Source organism: Rhea pennata, chromosome 4 (genome assembly GCF_028389875.1).
Source record: "Rhea pennata isolate bPtePen1 chromosome 4, bPtePen1.pri, whole genome shotgun sequence".
Lineage (NCBI taxonomy): Eukaryota > Metazoa > Chordata > Aves > Rheiformes > Rheidae > Rhea > Rhea pennata.
Window position 1 is genome coordinate 276,681 of NC_084666.1, and position 17,081 is coordinate 293,761.

The following is a 17,081-nucleotide window of genomic DNA, read 5'->3' on the forward strand; positions in this document are numbered from 1 at the left end:
CAGCAGCGAGGCCGCGCGGCCGCGGCGCCCGTCCTCGGCAGGCCGGGCGCTCGGGCAGCCCCCGGCCGCACCCTCCCGGCGGCGGAGCCCCCCCCGCTTCAGGTGTGCACGTGAAGCAGTTTGCACAACTGCCAAGCGCTTCCCAAGGCGCTCTGCACCTTTTTGTTCCACCGTGTCCCAAAACGTTTTCGCCAAGGCAAAATCCTGCCTATAAATGCTGATGTGTCCGTGTCTGAGCCAGGCACTTTCCTGGCCGACTCGCGAAGAACTGAGCAAAGGAGCTAAAAGCCGGAGCTCGGTAACGTGAGACGCTGTTTCTAAAAACAGCCCAGTTCCCTCGCGGTTTCCGAAGGGCCCGGAGAAGGCCACGCGGGATGGGTGGCAGCCCTGACCAGTTCACTCCCTACCCGAACTGAGGTGGCGGCTGAGCTCCCCGGGGCGGCGGCGGGTTAATCACCCCCTCCGCGAGGGTTTGCAGCGGCCGAGGAGCTGGAGCTCCCCGCGCCGGCTCGGCCCCCGGGGGGCCGCGGTGCCAGGCGCCGCCAGGACCTGCAGCCCGCCGTCGCTTGTGCTCCTTCCCCACCTCGGAAAAGCCCATCTGCTGCTAACTCGGACAGGCTCTGCAGACAGGCAAGCCAAAAGATAACCTTAAAAAAAAAAAAAAGAGGGGAAAAAAAAAGGAAAAAGGAACTTTACGAGTTCCTCAGAGGCTTGAGCTATAGGCGCAGTAATCTGCAAACAGCTGGTGGTAAATCCTACCCGCACCGGGGCGGCGGGGAAGGAGCCGCGGCCGCCGCCAGGGCCGTGACCGCGAGGGCTGGCAGAGGTGGCCCGGACACCTGGAGCGCGGCTCCCGGCTGGCCCCGAGCCCAGCGCAGAGCAGAGCACCGCTCGCTCGAGCGGGGCGCGCGTGTCCGCGGTGACCGGGAACCGCCGTTCCTACAGCCAGCGTTTACCTCCCCTGCTTCTGTGCTTTTGGGGCGCTTCTGCTAACGCGGCGTGAGGTTTCGGGCAGGAGGAACGCGTATTCGGTAACGTCAGTTCCTTTCCCGTGTCTGAAGGAGAGGCCCCGCGGGGAGGCGGCGGGCGACCGCCATGAGCCGGGACTCACCGTTCTGGGTGAGCTTCGTAGAGCAGACGAGCGTGGAGATCTGGAAGCTGTCCCGGGCGGACACGCTCACGCCGGCCGTGCCCGCGCTCGCCCGGAACGAGGCGCCCGGGAGGGTCTTCGGCTCCGGCGCGCTCCTCGTGGACGGCAGGTGCAGGTACGAGCTGGCGTCCTCCAGCTTCCGGCTGTCGCCCTGCAACCCAGCACACGTCTCAAACGAGCGGGGCGCGAGGAGACGCAGCCGGGGGGCTCGGGAGAGCGTCCGCACGCAGGCGGCCACCGACACCACCCTCCCCGGCTTTGCGCTGCCCAGCGGGGCGGTGCAATCGGCAGAGCTACGTACAGCTGCGGGCAGCTCCTGCGCGATGGGTTCAAAGCTTGATAACACTCGAGAGCCCCTGAAAGCGGGGAGGCAACGCGGGAAAATCAATGCCTGCTCCGCGGGGTCCGTGCGGATGGCCACGGGCGGCTCGCGCCGAGCGCGGGGACGCAGGGGCCGTGCGGGCACCGGTGACCCCCCGTTTCCCAGCTGTGCCCGGCAGCGGGCAGCGGGCGAGGGAAGCGTCGCCGCAGTCTGCCGGGCTCCGGGCGGCGAGGCAGCGCAGCGCGGTTCTTCCTGCCTGCAGCCGCTCTGAACAAACTCGCTTTCTGCTACGCGTCGGACAAAGACTGCAGAATTCTTGTTTGCTTTTCCCTTCAGCGTGCAGCTTTACCTAGCGATAGCTATAGCTCCCAGCTGACTCGTGTAAGCACTCCACTCCTTCGGAGGGAAGCTGAGCCTGAACAGGGAAAACTGGCTTCATCTGGGGCCTTTCCTTACCAGCAGGAGATCAAGAGGTCTCGAGAGCTAAAAGCATGTAATTCACATTCCCCTGGCAAACTAAGGTAAAAGGATGAACTAGCTCCTGGCTCCCAGGATCACCGCCAGCGGTCACAGGGAAGAGCAGGAATCTTCTGTTGGATCGGCTCGGGGCAGGGGAGGAAGTGAAACGCGGGAACCTCAACTTGCGCAGAGGCTGAGGGTGCCAAGGGGCGGCCTGGGCTCAACGAGGGCAGCAGCGGCAAGCGTTCAAGGGCTACAAAACGCATCCAAGAGCGCAATGCGTGAGGAGCTGCTCTCGCCCCGGAGGAGCACGGCGCTCTGGCTGCGTGCCACGCTCTGGCCTGGGGAACACTTCCAGAGTTTGGATGTTTTGCCTGATGAGAAGGCAGAAAAGGGAGGTGATAACACATTTCTAAAGCATAAAAGACTGCTGGGGGAAAAGGCACTGATCTTTCTCCGTGTCCGTGCCAGAATAGTGCCAGACGTCAGAAAGATGATGAAAAAGAAACCGCAGCGGCAGCGCATCACAGGGCTAACCCCCGGGGGCTGGGGCGCCCATTCGCCCGGGCGCTCGGGGTCGGGGCCGGTGCGGGCAGAGAGGAGCCGGCGCAGGGCGGTGGAGCCCGAACGGGCTCGCCCGCGCCCTGGCCCAGTCGCCTGCCCAGCTGCTGAGGCCGGCAGTGGGCACAAACCTGCGCGTTCAAAAAGACGCAGGACCCGCGAAGGGAGACAGGTTTACCAAGAGTAAACCCATAAAGACATGTCCAGGAAGAGCAGAGCAAAATTACAGAGAATTTCAGTTAAATATCAGGAATAGCCAACACTCTGGGAGTGGAAAATCACCTCCTGGAGGAGAGGTTGGAGCTCCCTTGCCGGAAAGGGGTGGTGAAATGCTGGATGCACATGTGAAACACCTCCTGAGCTCACTCTTGAAGCAAGGGACTAACTCGCAGCCGCCTGTTTTCCATGTCTGCGACTGCTCCCAGCTCCCCGAGAGCAGGGGAGCAGCAATGCAGGAGGAAAGGGCAGTTATTCCTGCAGCCTTTCGTACTTCAGTGTTGGAGCTGGCTGCGTTTTTTAAATGAACAGTGAGGTTTTCCTCCTCACATTTTCTCTCTGCTCTCTCAGAAGGAAAAAACAAGCAGTTTTAAGGAGCCAAACCCTGGTGAAATCAGCTAAAATGTAAAAAATATCTTCAGGGCTGTTCCCTCTCGCTTTTGATACACTTAAGTTACCTTTCTCTAAACAAAATTTGCTATTAGCAAAGGAGCGGAGCAGAGATCAGCGAGGAGGCGTGCAGGGAGCCGCAGCAGGTCCCCAGACAGGCAGGACAGGACGGAAGGACGGGAAACCACCCAGAGCGGCTCTGGGCACGTGCCAGCAGCGCAGCAGCCCCCGAGCCACCTGGGGCTCTGCCTGCGGGTGCAGGCTGCTGCAGAACACGCGCCCTGCGCTGCCTTCCAGCTCACAGCAATTGCTTTGCCCGGCTCTGCCAGTACCTTATACAAGAAAAGGTCATGTTCCCCATCACGCAGGGTTGTACCATCAGGTCGCATCAGCTTCACAAAGGCCATGGAGAAAATCCTCTCGCTTTTGTCTTTAGCTAGGAGAGACAAAAACACAAAGCAGATGAAGTGGGTTCAGGAACAGCCCGAAGAGGTGTTGCATGGGCACAGAAAGGGCAGATGCAGCTCAGGGGCTGCTGAGCAGGAGCAGTGGGCCTCTGCCCTCCTGCCGCTGGAGCCTTTTCCAGAGAAGGTGGTGCCAGGGAAATCAGCGGGCTTTGCACAACATGCAGCGAGACCGCTTAGTCTCCTTGACGTGCTTGGGAGAGGTATCTGCTTGCAACTGCTGGAGAACAGCAAAGAGAGAGAGCAGAAGAGCGGATGATGCTCTCCGGCACTGGGAAGCGGCTGACGGCAGCACCCTGCTCCTGGGGCAGCCGATACTCCTGGCCGCAGGCTGCAGCTGCAGCAGCCAAACACTGCAGGACAGAGATGCTCCAAAGAGCCGGCGCAGACAGCCAGGGCACGGTTTCTGTGCAAGAGGCAGTAGTTTCCCAGGGATCTGCTGCCTCACCATGGGCAGCTGGGACCCAGAGCAAACAGGGGTGACGGCATGCTTCCCCCCCCCCATCCGAGCCCAAATTTCACAGCATCCCTGGTGCATTCTCACATGGGTGCAAGGTGAGGACTGCTCACAGGGTGCTCATGTTTGTGCATCCCCTGAGCTGCAGAAAGACCACCTCCATTCCAGCCTTTGCTGGGAACATTAGCAGAAGGCCTGAACAAGAGAGATACTCACAGTCACTGGAGGAGCGATGCCTGAAGGTGAATCGTATGTGGGTTTTGTGGACATCTTCAATGGGAACAGCAATCTGAGAGAGAGGAGCCCATGTGAGCACAGTGGGGCACAGGCCGGACGACCTGGCTGGCAGAGACCCCTTTGCGCTTAGGCAAAGGCTGCAGCGAACCATGAATTTGCTTGAATCTAGTCCCACGTGCTTTTCTTCCAATTAATGAGGCTGAATTAGAGGCAGGAAGGTGTCCTGTGCCTGCGCCTGTATGCACGTCGGCCGCTGTGCAGGTGTACGTCTGGGTGCTGTCGCAGACCCACATACCTGCGCGCCTCCCCCACTTCCCCGTGTCGGCTGTAGGTGTGGCTCCACTGGCAGGACACGTGGCTGAGCCCACGGGAGCGCGGCAGGCCGCAGGGAGAGGTGTGTCTGGCACGGGGGACCACCACCAGCCACGGGCGTGCTCGTAAGCCTGCACCCCAAAGCTCCTTGCCAGCAGGGATGCTCGGGACATCTGCCTCCCTGCCCATGGGGTCGAGCTGGAGGGGACCTCACCAGGGACACTGACTGCTGAGACCACCACTGACCACTGCAGCAGAAGTCCCACCTCAGCCTCCACACGAGGAGGCTCGTACAGACCTTCACTGTCTCCATCCATCGCTGGTGTCGCTGCTGGTAGTAGACCACAGAGCGATACTCGCTTACCGGCTTGTCCCCTGCACCATGGTAGATCACGTTCTGCAAAGAGACGCTTCATGTTCAGCTTTGGACATTGTTTTCTACAGCTCTTTCTCAGGTCAGAGATACTCGAAGGCCTGGAGTATTTGGCACTCCCTTGAGCCACAGCAGCCCCGCAGCCCAGGCTGGTCCAGCCCCTGCCCACCAGGCGGGCTTGGCCTCCCACCCGTCTGCTGCGTCCCCCCTCGCGTCCCTGTGCCCGGACGTCTCCAGCCGGTTCCCGGCATCGCTCCGCAGCCCAGCTTGCGGCTGCGGACAGGCTCCCCATGCCCCATCCACACCAGCAGGGCCTGGCTGCGCGGGGACGCGAGGGATGCGCGATCCCCCAGTGCTGCCAGGACCCAGCTCCTCTCGCAGCGTGGGAAACTCGTTATCGCATGCGGGGAAAGAGGTGGGGGGAGACAGCGCCTCTGGAAAAGCCCAGCAGGAGCCTCAGTAATTAACAACCTGGTTCCTCGCAGATCGGGTAAGAACCGAGTCTGAAACAAAAGCAAACGCCCCGGAGAGGGAGACGCAGGGCAACAGCGGCTGCGTGAGCTCGGAGCCTGCCCGCCGGGCGCCTGTCCTGAAGGACGACCTCAGGAGCGCCGGTTTGCGGGAAAGGAGCCTGCCCCAGGCAGTCAGCGCCCGGAAGCCTTACCGGCACCACGCTGCCGGCCTCGTCACAGACGCACACTGTCACCTCCACGTTCTTCTGCGTCTTTTTGCTGCCCTTGTCAAACTCGCCCTGCACCAGCGTCAGGTAGATGTCGTTCCGGACGTCACCTGGGAGGAGAGGCACCAGAAAACCGGTGAGCCAGGCGCCCCGGCCCCTGCACGCTGCCGCGCCGGGGGCCCTTGAGGGACACGCCAGGCGGGAGCCCTGGCAGAGCACGTGCCACCCCCGGGATGCCGAGCAGGACCTGCCCCTGCCTGGAAACCCGGCGGTGCGGCTGGGGAGCTCCAAGCTGGGGCTGCAGCATCCCAATGCCACCGCCGCATCCCAGCCCTGCCACATCCCAGTGCCGCCGCATCCCAGTGTCGCCACTGCATCCCAGTGCTGCCGCTTCCCAATGCCACCGCCGCATCCCAGCCCTGCCACATCCCAGTGCCGCCGCATCCTAGTGTCGCCTCTGCATCCCAGTGCTGCCACCGCATCCCAGTGCTGCCGCTTCCCAATGCCACCGCCGCATCCCAGCGCAGCTGGCAGCAGGCTCCACTTCCGAGCACAGCCACGTCCCCGTCCCCGCGCGTGCACCCTCGCCTGCACCCCTCCAGGCCTGCTCCGGGCGACCTCAGCGCTACCCCAAGCCCGTGACGTTGGACAACGGCCGCCCAGAGCGGCGGTGGCCCAGCCCTCCCTCTTGCCTGGCATGATGACCTCCGGGTAGCCCAGCTTGCGTGCCACCACCGTGCTGCGGTCCACAAGGTGGGGATGGTCTTTGCGTGCCTGGCTCAGGTCTCCCCAGAGCATCTTCAGGGACACCCAGAACCCTAACGGGGATGGGGAGAGGGTCGACGCCGCGCTGAGCACCTCCGGCGGCTCATCCGGGCACCAGGACGACACTCTGCGCCTGAAGCTGGCCTGGAGGGACCCTGCGTCCCACCGGAGGCACCACCACCCCCAACCCGTGAGGACGCGGGTCCCCTCCGCGCCTCCTCTGCAGCACCGCCTGCCGTGGGGGCTCTCCCCTCGGCGCCCCACTCTTGCGCCCGAGCGCTGCTTGGAGCCGGCTCCTGGCAGCCCCAGGGCGCGCGGGAAGCGGCCGGCGCCGCGCCGGGGCTCAGGCGGGCGAAGGCATCCCACACACAGGGCGACGCGCCCGCGGCGGCGAGCTGGGGCACGGCGCGCCCAGCGCCCGCGGCAGCGGCTACCTTGGCCCTTGTGGTTGATGTCCTTCCCTTCCACGGCTTTCCGTATCATGCCGTGCAGAAAGTCGTTGTCGGCCGCTGCCCTGCCGGAGCACGGAGGGGTTCGGAGGTGCTTCCCGCCGGGGGCACGTGGGAGGACCCCGCGGCGCAGGCGCACGGCACCCGCCCCGGCCCCGGCCCCCGCGGAGGCGCCTGCGGGACGCGGCCCCGACCCGAGCCCGGGCTCGGCCCCGGGCACAGTGCCAGCGAGCTGCCAGGAGCGGCGTTTCCCCTCTCCGTAGCTTGCCGCTCCTTTCTAACTCCACTGAGTTCCCAGACCTGCTGACATCGTGTCACCAATTGCTCCTTACAGAGCCAAATTTCACGGGACAGCTGTGGATTTTGGCCACCCCAGGCCCCGCTGCAGCCCCTCTCCCCGTGCCCGCGGCCCCAGCGCGGCGGCACTCACAGGTGCACAGGGATGAAGTGCTGCTTGTCCTCATCGCTCTCGCTCTTCCCCTTGGAGATGTCCGTGATGTCCATCACTGCAGCGGTGCAGCGGCATGGGGCGGCTGCCGGAGGCTCCGCTGCGGGAATGCCGCCGCCAGGCTGCCCCACGCCGGCGGCAGCCGCCCCGCTCCCGCACCCGGCCGGCGGCTCGGGGCTGGACGGGACCCGGCCCAGGGCGGACGGGGCTCTGCCGGGCGGCAGCCGGGCAGTCCGCTCTGCTCCTGGGGGACGCACTCAGCCCACAACTCAACGAGCTACCACCTGCTAATAACTCACCTGGTAATTACTCTGTGGCTGAGCTCCTAGTGCACGCTAATTAGGCAGTTAAAATCAATAATTCCCTACCAAGTGCCTCTGAGGAGGATCGATCCCCAGGGCCCACGGCGGACTGCAGCTCACCCGAGATGCCGAAGGGCCGCCGGAGGCCCGTGCTGAGCTTCCGGCTGTAGGTCTCCCGGAGGTCCATGCGTCCCACCCGGATGATCTGGCACACCAGGAAAAGCTTCTCCCGTTTCAGGTCTTTGCTGCCCAGGTCCTGGGGCAGGAGAGAGGGCCAGGCGTGTCGGGCGCTTGCAGCGCAACGTGTGAGAGGGGCTGGCGCCGGGGCCGGCACCCCGCGCGGTGCACGGACGGGCCGGCGCCGAGCCGCCACCGCACGTCTGCTTCCCGCAGCCTGGCTGCGCCCTCGGGGCGAGGGACCCCTGCCCGTGGCGCCCACGGAGGGGCCGCCCGGGTGTCCGTCCCTCTGGGCGAGGCGGCGCGGAGGAGCTCGGGAGGGAAGGGTGATGCATGCGGGCACGCCGCAGCCGGGCCGGGCCAGGCAGCAGGGCCGGGGGCACCGCCGCAACGGGGGCGGCCAGCACAGCACACGGGTCCCGCGGGCGCCGGCGCTCCTGCCGGGCTGCGGCACAGGGCGCGGGCTGCACCGGAGGGAGCAGGCGAGAGCTGCCGGGCGTTGGAGCCAGGGGACCGCGGCGCCGGAGCTGCTGACGCTGCTCGTTTGCACCGATTTTCCCGGTGCACCTGCGTGTCGACGGCTCTGCTTCGGCCGCCCTGAGGGTCAGCGCGGCTCTGCTCGGTCAGCGGGAGCTGCTGCCCACCTGCCCTCCCAGGAGCAGCGGGGGACGGGGATGGGGACGGGGACGGGGACGAACCTGGCTCAGAGAGGGCAATGGCGCAGGAGCAGGGCCAGGCCCTGGGTCAAGGGGCTGCCCCCCGGCCGTCGCTCAGAGCCCCGGGGAGGGGGCTGCGCAAGGAGCCTAGGGGCCGGGCAGGCTGGGGGGGCATCACGGCAGAAATGGGCAGCGAGGAGGGAGCACCCAGAGCAGAAGAAGTAGGGATCCGGGCGTTGAGAGGCTACGGGCGCTCACCGTGAACACGGCCTTGAGGTTGTTGAGCAGCTCGATGTCCTGGGGGACCCCCGTGCTGGCCCAGCGGATCACGTAGTTCTCGCTGCGGGGACACGCGGGGGCATCAGGAGAGGGGGCCGGGCGCGGGGCAGGGCCGGGCCCGCAGCTCCCGCCGCGAACGGGGGGGTCCGGGCCAGCGCGAGGCTGCCAGCGCGGCTCCCAGGCTCGCGGCCCCGGGCGGGCGCGCAGAGGGCCAGGCGCGGGGCAGCTCCGTGCCAGCCTCACCTGATCACCCGCTGCTCCCCGGGGTCGTAGAGCGCCATGAGCAGCTGCGCCTCCTCGCCGATGTTGCACACGAAGTTGCGCACGCAGAGGTAGAGGCTGTGCGAGGGCAAAGCCGACAGGCGGGCGCTGCAGCCCAGCTCGCTCTGCTGCGGGTGCTGCGGGCACAAGGCCGGTGAGCCCGGGGCGCCCGGCAGCCCCACACCGTGGCCCCTCCGTGGGGCAGCCCTTGGGCACAGCCCTGAGAGCCCCCGGCGCAGCCTGGCACAGACCCCAGAGCCCCGGGTGCAGCCACGCCACGAGGACACAGCTGTACCACGGGGGCGCAGCCGGGGCGCGCCAGGCGGGTGCAGCCGTGCCGCCCGGGCGCAGCCGTGCCGTGCCGCGCGGGCACAGCTGTGCCGTGCCAGGCGGGCGCCGCCGTGCCGCACCGTGCGGGGCGCAGCAGGCTCTGGGCCCCGCGAGGTCGTCATGCCGGGCACTGGCCTCACCATCTCCTCCTGGATGCGCTGGGCGATGGTCTGCGTGGCCTTCCTGTGTGCCTGGAAGAGGCTGATGACGCTGGTCCTGTCAGGATCCAGGATGTTTTCGTTCTCATCCCGCACCACCAGGTCCAGCGCGAGGATCCTGCGGGGCAGGGGGTGAGGAAGGCCCGCACTGTGCCAGGGCACGTCCCAGCCCACCACCCCGTTGGGACCGCCTTGGCCCAGCAGCCTCCCCCCGGGCGGGCCATCCAGGGGGCACAGGGCTCCAGGGAGCCTGCCGGGAGCCCAGGGCTGCTGGCCCCCCACAGGGGCCAGGCCACGATCCCAAGCCCGCTGCAGCTGGCAGCAGAGCCCTGGGAAGAGAGAGGAGCAGAGCAACCCGGGGCTGCGCTCCTGCCAGGGCGGCTCACGCGCCCGGGCTGAGACCTGGGGGCATCATGACACCTCTGGGCCGGTCTACACCACAGTTCAGCCGTGGGCTGAGGGGCAGCAGAGGGGCAGCATGGCCCCAGGCCCCGTGCGGCAGCACCCACAGCCCCCTCACCAATGCAGCCCCCCCGCTCTCACTTGTTCCCGTAGTCGATCTTGCTGGTCACCTCCTTCTTGAGCTGCAGCAGCTCGTCCTTGGGCAGCGTCCCCGAGAGCAGCTGCGAGCGCCGCTCCATCAGCTCGTACATCATGCGCTTCACCTGCCGGTACTGCTCCACCTGCCCTGTCTGCAGGCGCCCGGGACGTGTCACCGCACGCCCGGCTCTCTCGGTCCCCCACGCCCGGGCCCTGGCCCTGCCGGCTCCTCACCACGTAGAGCTGCTTCCAGATGGTGGCCCACTCGCGCAGCGTGGTGGTGATCTCCTGCACCATGGGCATCTCGGCGGGGACCAGGGTCTCCTCCATCCTGGGGGCACCATGCAGCACTGCGCACCCCGGTGCCATCCCCCGCCAGCGCTGCCAGCTCGGGGGTCCCGCTGCCCCTGGGGGCCCTGGAGCTGCCTGCCCCGGGGGCCTCTCCAAGGCGCCCTCCTGTCTCCAGGACGGGCTGGGGCCGAACCCCTGGTGCGGGGGGGAACGCGACGCCCAGGGCGCAGGGCAGTACCTACCCCCGGCGCTCCACCACTACGCCCTTCAGGTGGATCAGCGAGGCCGGGAAGATGCCCTGGGGAGAGCCAGAGCCGGAGCCATCAGCACCCACGGGGCTGGGATGGGAGAGGGCCCTGCACCACCGGCCCCTGCACCACAGCCCTCCCCCGGGTGCCAGGTTGGGGGGTCCCGGCCCCAGGACTGGGGCTCCCCCGTGGAGGGTCCTCTGGGCTGGCAGTGCCCCGGGTGCCCGGCAGTGCCCTGGATGCCTGGTGCATCCCCTGCGCCTGCATCCCACCCAGCTGGGGCCAGGCAAAGCCTCCCGGGGAGGGGCCAGGCCCGTGGCCACCCCCTCGCCGCCAGCAGCCCCCACCTACCCGGGCAGCCCTGTTCCTGAGCGAGTAGCCGCGGTACCAGCCTGGAAGGGAAGGACGGGCCGTGAGCCGGGCGCAGGGACCCAGCGGCCCCGCGGGGGCAGGAGCGGGGCGGGGGTGCCCGCAGCCAGTGCAGCCGGGGGTGCAGGAGGCCCCGGTGCTGGGGAACCCCCCGGTACTGCACCCCAGCTAGAGGGGGTGCACCGGGCCCCGGTGCTGGGCTGTGCACAACTATCACCTCCCGCCCCTCCCCGCTATGGGGCATGCACACGTCCCTGGCGCCGGGGTGCCCCCAGCCCCCTGCCCCTCCCCGCCACGGGGAACGCACACGTCCCCATCACCAGAGTGCACCCCAGCCCCTTGCCCCCCCCACTATGGGGCCCACACACATCCCTGGCACTGGGGTGCACCCCAGCCCCCCCAGCCCCTCCCTGCTATGGGGCACGCACACGTCCCCATCACCAGAGTGCACCCCAGCCCCTTGCCCCCCCCACTATGGGCCACGCACATGTCCCCAGCACCGGTGTGCACCCCAGCCCCCCACCCCTCCCTGCTATGGGGCACAGGGAGGCCCCTACCCTCGGAGGCCTGCAGGATCCGCACCGTCTCCCCGATCTGCAGCGGCAGGTGATGCTCGTTGGTGCGCGGGAAGTTCCACAGGGCTGGTGGGAGAGCGGCCCCGGGAGCCTTGGACGGGCCCCGCGCCAGCCCTGATTCCCGCCTCGCAGCCCCCTGCCCAGCGCAGCCCCCCGAGGCCCCCAGGCACCGCAGTCCTCTGGCCTGGGTGCCCCACGGCAGCCCCATGGCAGCGCTCCCCATGCAGGGCAGAGGCTGCATGACCAGGGCGTTCAGCCTGGCCCTGGGTCCCAGCTCCACGCCAGCGGCATGGGAGCCCCACAGCGTGGTTGCAGGACTGGGGGCAGAGTCACGCTGGCTGAGCCCCCCACCCCGGGCAGGCAGTGCCTCCTCCCCGGGGCCAGTTCCCGGGGCTACCAGGGCACAGGAGCTCGCTAGTGGTGGGGCAGCAGCTGCTGTGGCACCGGCTGCTCTGGCACTGTGCCGAGATCAGTCCCATCGCTGCTGCTGGCCCTGGGGCTGGTGGTGGCTGTGTCCGGCCCCCCCAGGTTGGTCGCCCCATGCCCAGGGCAGCCGCCCTCCAGGCGTGCCGGTGCCTGGCAGAACCGTGCAGGGAACGCCGTGCCTGCTGCCAGCTCCGGGCCTGGCCGAGCTCGCGTCCCCGCAGCCGCTTCGCTGCACCGCACCACGCTGCAGCACCAGGAGCTGGGCTGCTCCGCCACGAGCCCTGGGCTCCCACGGCCAGTCCCTGGCCAGGTGCCCGGCCCCGGCCCCAGCTCAAGCTCGCTCCCTGGCCCGCCGTGTCTCTGTGGTTCGTGTCCCATCAGGCGCGAGCGGGTGCCGCAGCTCTGCTCCCAGCTCTGCTCGTGCACTGTGTGGGCCCCCAGCTCGGCCCCCAGGAGCCCGCGGGGGGCTCAGCCCTTGCTCCGGGGTGCTGCTCGTGGCCGAAGGAAGGACGTGCGGAACAGCCCGGGTCAGAAAGGGGAAGAGGCGCCGGGCTGCGCGGGCAGGCGCAGCGCAAGGAGAAGTGCACGACGGCTCAGGGCTGGGGGGTGCGGGGCCGGGAGCTGGTGTGGTGGGATCAGGCTTTGGGGGTGGTATGGGGCTGGGGGGCTTGGTGTGGGGCTGGGGGGGGGGTCAGTGGAGGGGACGGGGCTGCCCAGGGCTTTGCCATGCTCAGTGCAGATGCTGGGGACTCCCTGAGGGCAGGTCTTAAATGAGCTAACGAGCCCATGGGCGTGTCATCAACAACCTAATGAGCCCTTGGGTGCTGGGTCCTGGGCTTCATCAGCTGGGCTGAGCCCAGCGCCCTGACCACAGGAGAGGGGCAGATCCTGTGCTGAACGTCAGAGATGCCTGGTCCCAGTACCCTTGCCTGGGTGCTCAGCCCCACGGCTCCCCCAGCTCCCGTGTGCTGCTGAGCTGCCCAGGCGCCCGTTCCGCTTGGCACCCCGGCTCCCCGTCCCCACCAGGCACTGGTAATGCTCAGCCCCAGCACCGGCCCCGGCGCTCCCTTCCCGAGCCCCGTGGCTCCCAGCGCGTCCCGTGCCCGTTCCTGCATCCCTGCCCAGCGCCGTGGCACCCAGCGCTGCTTCAGCTGCAAGCCGTCTCCCCACGGCCCCTGGCAGGACCTGCCCAGGCTCGCAGCTGGCAGGCACCAGGGACACCCGGCGCCTCGCCGCAGCCCCAGCCCCCGCGCCCCGCTCGGCCCCGTGCTGCCCACTCACCCACGCCATACTTCTCCTCCTTGGTGGGCAGCCAAGGGGCCATTTCTAGCCACCCAGTGAGGCACAGGCACCCGTGGCCCTGCGCGGGGCGTTTGCCTGCTCCTCCTGCCGCGCTCCCCGGGTCACGTGTATCTCGCCCGCTTGTGCAAACCTCCGCTTCCTCAGCGCGCAGCTGGGCTCTGCGCCAAAAGAGCCGGCGGCCCTGTGCCCCGCGGCTGCAGGGGTCAGGAGCGGTGGGACGCAGAGCCCAGGTGCCCACCGTGCCGCCCGAGCACCGCGGGTGCCGGCCCCGGGCGATGCTGCGGCTGCGGGTGCCCGCAGGGCCGGGCACCAAGCGCCACTGCCCGAGGGGCTGGGGGAGCCCGGCGGGACGCAGGGCTGGAGCCCGGAGGCGCAGAGCAGGGGCGGCTCCCGCCACCCCGCAGCGCGGGGACGCTGCCGGGAGCTGGGTGTTCGGGACAGGCCGTGCAGCCCCGCGCTTGCGGGACGAGGCCTCCGGCCCCAGGCTGCTCTGTCCATGCCCCTCGGTGCCCAGAGGCCAGCAGCGCCCGCGAGGCGCGCCGCGGGGCCGGGGTGACGGGTTCTGCGGGACCGTGCCCAGCGCTTTGCTCTCCTCGCAGCGGTCCAAACGGCAGCTGAAGCAACGGCTCAGCATCAAACCACTTCCTTCCTCTCTCGCCTGCCGCGAGCCCCTTGGCTGTCCAGGGCGGCCCTGGACTCACGGGACCCCGGCTGGGTCACCCATGGGGACTCTTGCTCCGGTCCGCAGAGCCCCAGCCTGGGCCAGGCCCTCTCCCACGGGGACGCGCTGCTGGGGACCCACCGTCCCCCCAGGCCATGCTCTCAGCCCCCTCTGGCCGGGCTCCTGCAGCCGGGCAGCTGCTCTTGCAGCATCTGTTTCAGCCGCTCCTCTGTCGGCCCCGGAGCCAGGGCCGCGCTCCCTCCAGAGCGAGCGGTGCCTGATGTGGCCCCGCACCCTGCCCCAGCCCCACAGCCTGCCTGTGCAGCAGGGTCACCTCTGGCTGCAGCTCTCCCACCCCCCGATCACCCCGAGCTCCGGGGAAGGCGCCAGCGGCCGCAAAGCTTGCTCTCGCCCCACGACTGATGGGCAGCGAGCAACGCGGCGGGGCACGGGGACTGTCCCCACTGCGCGTCCAGCGGGAGAGCCGGCACGGGTGGCTCCGCGGGGCGAAGCAGCGGGTGGGAGCGGGTGGCGCACGGCTGCCCGGGCAGCGCGGCGGTGCACAGCGTGCGCAAAGCGTCGTGCCCGCCTCGAGCCCTGCAGCTGCCCCGTCGCCTCCCCGAGAGGCGGGAGGACCCGGGGCAGCCCAGGGGACACCAGGGCAGCTCTGTGCAGGGAGAGAGCCGGCAGGCAGCACCCTTCGGCCTGGAGGGGGAGAGGGAGAGGGAGCCCTGCGGACGGGAATGCCTGAGGAAGGGACTGGTGAGCAGGTTTAAGTGAGCAGTGAAACGGGAACCTGTCGCCACGGGGTGACTTGGAAGATGCATGTATGAGGAACTTGGAAACGGGGAGGCAGACCGAAGGGTTTAAGACCAGCAAGGGCCTCGGAGCACAGGAGTGCAGATCCGCTCTCCTCACGGAGCGCTGGGTGGGGGTGATCTGGGGAAGCATTGCTCTGCCAGGGTCCTCTTCCCTTTGCCTGGGCGTCTGCTCCTGGGCACCGGCGCGGGCAGGGCCTGGCCCGCGCAGCCCTGCTCCGTGCCAGCAGAGCTTGTCGGGGCACAGGCAGGCAGCAAGCCTGGGAGATGCTTGCCAAGGGGCTGCCAGCGCCAGAGCCGGCAGCAAGGACCTTTGATGCTGGAGAGAAGAGCTCCTGCTCGGGGCTGAAGTGCGAGGGAGGCAGCCGCAGCAGCCACGATTAGTCAGCAGCAAAGGTCAGGAAATGCTGCAAGCTGCTGCCTGCCATCTGGCCCTGCCGGAGCGGCCGCGCTCGCCCCGGCGCCCGCAGCACCGGCCCCGCACCCTTGCAGCGCTGACAGGGACCTGGTCACCGAAAATAGGCACTCCAGTGACCCAGGTCTCAGCACATCGAGACCACACGACCGCTGAGCATGAGCCTGGGGATGGCAGGTCTCTCCCAGAGCTGTGATGAGGAAAGCAGAAACTGCAAATGCTCTCAGTTTTGCTTTCTGCCTGCAGCAGCCTGGGAGGTTCTCCAAACCCCCCTTGTGCTGGTGACATCCCAAGCCCAGCAGGACCATAATTATTTCTTTGCCTGCCCTGCAGAGGCAGGGTCTCACCTGCGCTGCCCCAGGCAGCCAGGCAGCGGGGCACCTGCGCAGCCGGTGCCCGTGCAGCTCCCGCAGCCCACGGGATGCTGCCCAGCAGTTACTTGGTTCCACCATAAAACGCTGCTCGGTGTCTCTCCGGGACAGGCCCTGGCAGCCGCCAGCCCTCCAGCTCACTGGAGCGGCGTGTCAGCACCAGCCTCCCCGGAGGCACAGCTCCCGGAGCAGGCACGCGGCCGGGTGCCACGTGTGCCGGCAACTGACAGCACCCGGTGCTGGGGGCTGCCAAGGCCAGGTGCCCCGGCTGCTGGGGCTATGGGGGTGCTGGGGCTGGGTGCCTGGTGCCGGGGCTGGGTGCCCTGGCTGCTGGGGCTATGGGGGTGCTGGGGCTGGGTACCTGGTGCCGGGGCTGGGTGCCCTGGCTGCTGGGGCTATGGGGGTGCTGGGGCTGGGTGCCCGGTGCTGGGGCTGGGTGCCCTGGCTGCTGGGGTCTATGGGGGTGCTGGGGCTGGGTGCCCAGTGCCAGGGCTGGGTGCCTGGTGCTGGGGCTGGGTGCCCCAGCTGCTGGGGCTATGGGGCTGCTGGGGTCTATGGGGGTGCTGGGGCTGGGTGCCTAGTGCTGGGGCTGGGTGCTCCAGCTGCTGGGGCTATGGGGGTGCTGGGGCTGGGTGCCCAGTGCCAGGGCTGGGTGCCTGGTGCTGGGGCTGGGTGCCCCAGCTGCTGGGGCTATGGGGCTGCTGGGGTCTATGGGGGTGCTGGGGCTGGGTGCCTAGTGCTGGGGCTGGGTGCTCCGGCTGCTGGGGTCTATGGGGATGCTGGGGCTGGGTGCCTGGTGGTGGGGCTGGGTGCCTGGTGCCAGGGCTGGGTGCCCCAGCTGCCGGGGCTATGGGGCTGCTGGGGGCTATGGGGGTGCTGGGGCTGGGTGCCCGGTGCTGGGGCTGGGTGCCCTGGCTGCTGGGGGCTATGGGGGTGCTGGGGCTGGGTGCTTGGTGGTGGGGCTGGGTGCCTGGTGCCAGGGCTGGGTGCCCCAGCTGCCGGGGCTATGGGGCTGCTGGGGACTATGGGGCTGCTGGGGGCTATGGGGGTGCTGGGGCTGGGTGCCCGGTGCCAGGGCTGGGTGCCCCAGCTGCCGGGGCTATGGGGCTGCTGGGGACTATGGGGCTGCTGGGGTTATGGGGGTGCTGGGGCTGGGTGCCCGGTGCTGGGGCTGGGTGCCCCAGCTGCCGGGGCTATGGGGCTGCTGGGGACTATGGGGCTGCTGGGGTCTATGGGGGTGCTGGGGCTGGGTGCCCGGTGCTGGGGCTGGGTGCCTGGTGCTGGGGCTGGGTGCCCCAGCTGCCGGGGCTATGGGGCTGCTGGGGACTATGGGGCTGCTGGGGTCTATGGGGGTGCTGGGGCTGGGTGCCCGGTGCTGGGGCTGGGTGCCCCAGCTGCCGGGGCTATGGGGGTGCTGGGGACTATGGGGCTGCTGGGGTCTATGGGGGTGCTGGGGCTGGGTGCCCGGTGCTGGGGCTGGGTGCCCCAGCTGCCGGGGCTATGGGGCTGCTGGGGACTATGGGGCTGCTGGGGCTGGGTGCCTGGTGCCAGGGCTGGGAGCCGCCGGTGGCGGCGCCTCCCCGGTGCGGCAGCTCCACCTGCCGGTGCCGGTGCTGGGGC

At 68.6% G+C, this 17,081-nt stretch overlaps 1 protein-coding gene across 1 annotated transcript in view; it reads right to left on the reverse strand.

Annotated features, from left to right (window-relative positions):
• The window catches only part of LOC134139726 (dedicator of cytokinesis protein 2-like), an 82,851-nt gene extending 69,585 nt beyond the window's left edge, over window positions 1-13,266 (reverse strand). Inside the window, exons 1-18 of the mRNA XM_062574463.1 lie at window positions 13,176-13,266; window positions 11,451-11,534; window positions 10,876-10,916; window positions 10,519-10,574; window positions 10,220-10,316; window positions 9,989-10,137; window positions 9,419-9,563; window positions 8,940-9,085; window positions 8,676-8,757; window positions 7,705-7,840; window positions 7,265-7,340; window positions 6,820-6,899; window positions 6,313-6,438; window positions 5,606-5,730; window positions 4,867-4,965; window positions 4,236-4,308; window positions 3,431-3,534; window positions 1,112-1,301 (exon numbers count right to left, since the gene is read on the reverse strand). Coding sequence (XP_062430447.1) covers window positions 1,112-1,301; window positions 3,431-3,534; window positions 4,236-4,308; window positions 4,867-4,965; window positions 5,606-5,730; window positions 6,313-6,438; window positions 6,820-6,899; window positions 7,265-7,340; window positions 7,705-7,840; window positions 8,676-8,757; window positions 8,940-9,085; window positions 9,419-9,563; window positions 9,989-10,137; window positions 10,220-10,316; window positions 10,519-10,574; window positions 10,876-10,916; window positions 11,451-11,534; window positions 13,176-13,218 — 1,852 coding nt within the window. The 5' untranslated portion in view covers window positions 13,219-13,266. The remainder of the gene's footprint in view (window positions 1-1,111; window positions 1,302-3,430; window positions 3,535-4,235; window positions 4,309-4,866; window positions 4,966-5,605; window positions 5,731-6,312; window positions 6,439-6,819; window positions 6,900-7,264; window positions 7,341-7,704; window positions 7,841-8,675; window positions 8,758-8,939; window positions 9,086-9,418; window positions 9,564-9,988; window positions 10,138-10,219; window positions 10,317-10,518; window positions 10,575-10,875; window positions 10,917-11,450; window positions 11,535-13,175) is intronic.
• Window positions 13,267-17,081: the final 3,815 nt, after the last annotated feature.